The sequence below is a fragment of the Chrysochloris asiatica genome, unplaced genomic scaffold, assembly GCF_000296735.1.
Source record: "Chrysochloris asiatica unplaced genomic scaffold, ChrAsi1.0 scaffold00042, whole genome shotgun sequence".
Classification (NCBI taxonomy): domain Eukaryota; kingdom Metazoa; phylum Chordata; class Mammalia; order Afrosoricida; family Chrysochloridae; genus Chrysochloris; species Chrysochloris asiatica.
The window spans coordinates 8005302-8012431 of record NW_006408560.1 but is presented as its reverse complement, the minus strand read 5'-3'; the positions used below and the strand labels follow the sequence as shown (position 1 = coordinate 8012431).

Genomic DNA, 7130 nt, shown 5'->3' with positions numbered 1-7130 from the left:
TAGAGTACGTGTTCAGGCTAATGTACAGAATGGAGATTGACCTTGCCTCTGAAGGGAACTAATAACTGAGGCCTTGTCTATTTAAAATGCTTTCCTGAGCCTGACTAGCGTTTAGTCAAGCAGTTTCTAGGTAGGCAAAATCAGTTTGGTCCTTACACTGGATCCCCAAAATTCTACTGGCAGGAAGGAAGATGAGAAAACTACTCAGTTGCAAAAACATTCTAGCTTTCATAAAAAAATGAAGACTCAGGGGGCAAAACCAAGAGCCCAGATAATGGAGTGAAAAACCATGAGAATGATTTCCATACTTTGAGAGTTATTAGAGAACTGCTAACATTTTCTGGATTCAGAACAGTTGTGATCAATGACTCCTTGCCTCCCATTTTCCCCTTTTTGAACAGAAATGTGTATGTTGTTGTCACTGAGTCAGTTCCAACTCATAGCAATCCTATACAGGGCTTCCGAGGGGTGGCTGGTGAATCTGAATCACTGACCTTGCGGTTTAAACCAACCTGCAGTCCAGTGTTTATCCTACAGTGCCATACCAGGACTCCACATCTTTGTAGAAACGGAAAGCCTCATCTTTTTCCCTCAGAGCAGCTGGTGGACTCAAACCACTCACTGACTTTGTGATTTACAGTCCAATGCTTAGCCTATGGAGTCACCATGCTCAAAGCGTGAAATGTGTATAATGGTTAGCTTATACTTAACCCCACTGTTGTATGCTGGGTATGCATAGAGCAGATAACTTGTTTCTTTCGTTTCCAGGTCCACAGATGGAAGGTACTATACTTGAAAAGAGCTGTGCTAAGGAAACTACAGATGGGAAGCCTTATCCACAATTAGGTGATTTATACAACAAAATTCTCAACTGTGAGCTGATGCTGTAATGAGCTGAGACTTTGGTTTTGGAAGGAAGGATGTGAATCATTTGGGAGCCAAAGAGTAGACTGTAACAGGTTCCCCAATGTTCCCCCTGTCTCCTAGCATTCACATCATTATGCAATCTCTTCCTCTGAAGTGTGGGCTAGGTTTAGTGAAAAGAATGCAGCATGGGAGATGGGATGTTAATTCTGAGACTAAGCTACAAAAAGACTGGCTTCTCCTTAGGCATGTGGTCTCACTTAATCTGAGGGAAGCTAGCCACTATGTTCTGAGATATCCTATGGGAAGGCTCATTTGGCAAAGAACTACGGAAGGCCTCCAGCAACAGCCAGCAAGGAACTAAGGCCCTCAGTCCAATAATCTAAATGGAACTAATCCTAGCAATAATCACATAAGTGAGCTTAAAATTCCTCTCTCAGTTGAATCCAAATTAAGATCTGATAGACCTAGCTTGACTGAAACCTCATGAGACCTTGAGCCAGAGGGCTCAGCTAAATTGTGCCAGGATTCCTGACACACAGGAATGATGATATATTTGTTATTTTAAGCCACTAAATTGGGGGTAACATATTTGATACAATAGACACACCCACATACCAATTCACAGCTGTCTAGTCAATTCTCATACTGGCCTTTTGAGACAGAGTAGAACTGTCCCATAGTTTCTGAGAATGTAAATCTTTATGGAAGCAAACTACTCTTTTCTTCCACAAAGCAGACTGCTGCATTTGAATCACTGACTTCTCAGTTAGCAACTGAATACTTAACTGCATCACCAAGACTCCTTTCTCATACACGAGGTAACAAATTAAGTCATTATCTTTACAGTGGACAACTCTAGGAATATTGATAATTCATTGTCTTTACTGTCCAGAAACCTTTTTCCAGGCTTAAATCACAGGCTAAGAATTCTTATTCAACTCACCAAAGAATGTTGAATTAGTTAGGCTATTTTTATTGAACATCAAAAAAATCTGCACACAAAGGCTTTCCTCCATCCCCTAAAGATGTAGAGATGTTGACACACCTTTCTAGTTAACATTACTTAAGAAGGTGAACCTGTACAAATCTGTTGTTGTTGTTAAGTGCCAATGAGTTGGTTCAGACCCATAGTGACCCTGAACAGGGTTTCTGAGGCAGTAAATCTTTATGGAAGCAGAAAGCCTCATCTTCCTCCCTTGGAGCAGCTGGTAGTTTCAAACTGGTGACCATGCAGTTCGCAGCCTGATTTGTAACCACTATGCTACCAGAGCATCTTAGTGAAGAGTAAAAAACAAACAATGATGCCTGGGAAACATAGAATTTTAAGAGTATCTTCCTGGAGAATATGCATCTGGAGAAAGAGGCCATGGAACTAACCTTGTAGTTAGCATTTGCAAATCTTCTTCAACTATGGGTTTTGTGAAGCTGAGGTCAGAAATAAGTGAGTCTTCATTGATTTCCTCCAGAGGTGGAGTCTGTGGTAAAACATCAGGGCGACCAAGGTGGACACCTGAAGAGGAAAAAAAAAAAAGGCAGAGGAGAGAAAATCAATATATAGAAAAGAGAAGAAAACAGAGAGAATACAGGGAGGAAAAAATATGTAAAAACTTGGCTTTTCCTGGATAGAAATGGGGAACAGAGATCCTAGTCAGCTAATTAAGAGCTCAGAAAAGAAGGAAGGGAGGGGGTACCAATTACATGGGGACCCCAGCCCTGACGCTGACCTGGCTCCACTTCTGCCTTTGTGGTCACTTGTGCCTTGTGTTCCCCAGATACTGTAGGCTGGCAGTAGGAGTTGCCGCTGGAGCCTGCTCGCCGAGAGAAAGATGCACCAGACCGAAACTTTTTGGAAGGAGAGGGCTTCACTTCAAAAGGGAAAGAGAAAGCCTACTTAGCACCCACCTAAGAAACCATCACCAAGACATAGATACAAATTGCCAGTGTCCCAAACCCAAACCCAAAGTGGTCCTGTAAAGTGGTAAGCAGAGTTAATGGCAACAAAGATGGGCTTTATGAACTACTTTCCCCAGATGGTTATCTCATTCACTTCACTTTAGAAAGCAGAAAACCTAAAGGAATGAGCCACATACATATCTCCCTACTCATACCTATAACCTTAATGGATTTGTACTGATAAAATGTCCTCTATTCCATAATTCCCTTCTTTAACAATATCCTCCAATAAAATCTGATAAAAACAACCCTTTTATTTTACATCTTCTTAGTATTTATGTATACAGTACTGTGATAATTTATACTTGCTTATATACCACTCTGAAAAGACTTTAAAAATTTTTTTTCCATGTTTCTTAAGTCTGTTTGGTATGCCTAGTTATTCTTGTCTTACTGAGGGACAACTGATGTCTATGATGAGAATATAGCAAAGAGGAGTTGGAATGTGCCAGTGACAGCAGCATGGACGCTGTGGTGCTTCCCAACCTAGACACTCGAGAGAAGCAGAAATCAGTAAATGCTTCTCCAGTCACTTGATTCTAGTCTGACAACACTTCAGCTCTATGCATATGGATGGAAATAGAAAACTGAAAATATCCTTGCTCACCTCTGTCCATAAAAGTTTGGTTCTGACCACCTCAGCTGGTGGAATGGATCCTATACCCACAACTACACATTTTTTTGCAATCCCACCAGTTACCCAGAAATGCCCCTCACCTCAATGACACATGTAGGGAGAAGAGCCAGGGGGAAAGCAGCAACTTGGAAACGACTGGGACAGACAAAGTGACTGACACAAGGACGGGCAGCAGCGCTCACAGGATGTGGGTGAAGGAAAGGACTTTGGCCTTGGCAGCTCTCTGACAGAGATGTCCTGTCCCCCATCTCTTGGGGTAAGGGAGCCATTGAGGGGTCAACTGGTAGAAGCCACTTACAGGGGATCTTCTTGAATACTGTGTTGCACATGAAGCGCTGGAACCGTTCAGCATAGAAGCCTGGGCGATGCACTGATACGGTATCCTGCAGAGGGGATGGTTGTAGAATTAGAGGGGAAAGCCCAAGCAAGGGGGCCTTTAGTCCAAGGGCCATTTTCCTCTAGACTGAGACCTTAGAAGAAGGGTAGAACCCACAAATCAAAGGAGATAAGGAATAAATGAAAGAAGTTGAAAGGACAAATCATGAGTAAGGGAGGCAGAAGTGGGAACAGAGCCTCCAGCTGACTGCTATGCTACTTACGCCATCATGTACCAGAGCTTTCCAAGAATGCTCCAACTTCTTAATAAACCTGCCAAGAAAAGGTTGTATTACGCATTCACATCGTTTTTGAATGAATAACCTTAATTATTTTTCTATTTTAAGGGATTAAATGAGTAATGATCATAGAAAAACTTGAAAAATCAGAAGCTGAAAAAGTAAGTCCACTATGATATGCTGGCTTTCCAAACAGCTATGATAGTGTTTGTTCAGCATGGAGACCAATGTTGTTTTTAGGTACGTTAATTACCACCACATAGGTAAAGGCAAGTCAAGGACAAGAATGTTTACTATAAAAAGAGAGGCAAACAGATGGACAAGCAAGCCTGCAAAAGGGAATTAAAATTGGATCAATACTCTGGGATCAGTAAATACTGCCCAGTTCTCCTTAGAACCAGACACCTTACAGGAACAGAACTGAGATCTAACACTTCCAGCTCCTCCCTCATTACCACTTCACTGCCTCTTCATTTCACAGGCTAGTATGCTTTACAGGACACAGTGACCCTCTTGTTTTTCCTCTGTGGAAAAGAGACCATGTTTCCATCTATGTCTGAATGTGGAGTATGACTCATCTCGAAGGTTTTTTTTACAGAAGAAGAGTCAGACAGATGGTGTATTCTACCCGGGTGATTCTGGGGACTGACTCAGCTTTCCACATAAGATTTATGTCATGTTTGGGGAGGTGGTAGAGTGAGGAAGCCGAACAGAGCAAAAACAAAGAAATAAGATACCATTTGAAAACTCATGAGGTAAGCAACAATTCATTATTGCTTCAGGAAGAACTTGGTGACAAACCAATGTAAAAAAGTCACCGGAAAGGCTATCTGCATCCTGCCTGCCCCAATCTGAGATGCATAAGCTCCTCACCTGTAAGACTGCAAAATGTCAATGATGCCAATATAAAGCAGCAACCTTTCCCCTTTACTATTCCGGGCAGGGATGCCACCCATGCTGGAGAAAACAAGAAGGAAATGTAAGAAAACATTTGGCTAGCAGGTAGAAGCTTCTTTTAACCTTCAGTCAAATCAAGACATGGAACAGAGATGCAAACATAACTGTTACCATTTTCTGTAAACTGACGAAAAGTAGGATCCTCTCCCACCATTCCTCTCTGAACCCAAAGAGCCACCCCAGAACATGTATTATAACCTCTTTCTCTCTACATCACACCTATGTGCCTCTTCTACCCCAACTCTACAAAAAGGAATCCAAAATCACTGCTGCACAGTAATTTTGAGAATCCTCTCTCAATTAATTCAGTACTTTCATATCTTGGACTTCTCAAGAATCATACCATGGAATACTTTAACAATGAAACCACCTAAAAGACATCTGTGATACACTTCCTTGATGGTCCTTCCAAAAACAAGTCTGTAAATAAATTGTTCTTAATAAAGTTCTAATGTAATTTGTTGTTGTTGTTAAGCACTGACTGTCAAGTCAGTTCCGACCCATAGCGACCCTGTATCGGGGTCCAAGGAAGAGCTGGTGAGCTTGAACCACTGATCTTGCAGTTCAAATGACTTTGCAGTCTGACGCATTAGCCCACAGCGTCACACCAGGACTCCTAATGTAATTTACAGACATGTATACATGACTCTGAATATAATTTCATTTGTCTCTTCTTCTTGGACAGTTCTCCTCAGATGTACTTGTTGTTAGGTGCTGTCAAGTTGGTTCTGACTCCATAGCAACCCTGTACAGGATTTCCAAAGCTGTGAATCTTTTGAGAGCAAAGCCTCATCTTTATTCTATGGAGCAGAAGGTACAAACTGCCTCAGATATACTGCAAGCCCTGAATTTAAGACCTCTTCCTCTTCTTTTGTATAGCTAAGAAAGCTGATTCTCCAGTTATGTAAACATTAATACTGTTGACATTATCTGCTGAGTCAGGGTTACTGCTTTCATCCAGAAGCTGGGCCCCTTCCTTAAGAAAAACTGCTGTGAACCTATGCTCTCCTTTCTGATGTCTTTGAATCCACTTACTGGTCATCAGTTTCCACCGTGCCACCCCGTCGAGCCTCGCCCTGAATGGATTCCATGGCTGTGGAATAGAGAGCCTTTTGGGGGGCTGGTCTTCGAGTGTCAACTGAGTATTGCGTTTCACTGTTTAAGGGTTCTCGCTGTGCATGATCAATGTTGTGGACGGATACCAAAAGGCTATAGTCCATTATCTTGAAGCTCTGCAGCACCTACAGAAGGAGAAATCATTATTAGAGACTTGGGAGGTTTGAGATATTTTTCAAGAACTCACAGCTTTCATGTAACAATTGTTCTTCATAGTAAGTCTCTAGTGCTAACTACAGGATTATCCTTTATTCCTCCTAGTCCTTGGATTAGTTAATTAACCTCCCCTAGTCACTCTTTGAGTCCTGTTGTGGCGCTGTGGGTTAGTGCGCTGAACTATAAGGTCAATCAGAACTTCAAGGTTGGCATTTCAAGCTCAACAGTCACTCCTCAGAAACCCTATAAAGGGCTGCTATGAGTTGGAATCGACTCAACATCACTTAACAACAATAGTCAATCTTTGGTGTGGTGCTGTAGGATAAGCACTGGACTGCTAATTACCAGTTCAAACCCACCAGCTGTTCCTCAGAAACTCTATACAGGGTTGCTATGAGTCAGAACTGACGCAACAGTATTTAATAACAGTCATTTTAAAAATTTACATCCCTGCAGTCTCTCATTTGAGTAAATACAAGTTATTTTTTTCAAGTCTCTTAGTCTGCCCCACAATTCTTGCTTTATTTGTTCTATGTATATCTTCACAAAAATAATATTATATTCTCAGGAAAAAAAGGAATATGTATTTGTGCTATAAAGAATCTACAAGGAGGGTCTAGTAAAAAACACTTCATGTCAGAGCAGACCTGTTGCAGAATCTTGTATTACCAGCTCCAATTCAGTTGATCATTTATTTAATTCCCATCATGCTTAAAAGCACTGTGTCTGGTTATGGGAATTCAAAAGATATGTAAGAGAGTGTTTATATTCTCAAAGGTATTGTAATTCAGGATGGAAACAAATGTAAAATAAATACAATATAGTCTAAT

The 7130-nt window shown here is 41.3% G+C and overlaps 1 protein-coding gene across 2 annotated transcripts in view; it reads right to left on the bottom strand.

Moving 5' to 3' along the window:
* The window catches only part of PIP5K1A (phosphatidylinositol-4-phosphate 5-kinase, type I, alpha), a 45199-nt gene that overhangs the window by 3039 nt on the left and 35030 nt on the right, over positions 1–7130 (bottom strand). Inside the window, exons 8-12 of one of the 2 annotated variants that reach the window (XM_006861406.1) lie at positions 6064–6269; positions 4945–5028; positions 4057–4105; positions 3756–3840; positions 2245–2377 (exon numbers count right to left, since the gene is read on the bottom strand). In XM_006861406.1, the coding sequence (XP_006861468.1) occupies positions 2245–2377; positions 3756–3840; positions 4057–4105; positions 4945–5028; positions 6064–6269 (557 nt within the window). Of the gene's footprint in view, positions 1–2244; positions 2378–2591; positions 2733–3755; positions 3841–4056; positions 4106–4944; positions 5029–6063; positions 6270–7130 lie in introns of both variants that reach the window. The other variant, XM_006861407.1, reaches the window with a different exon arrangement.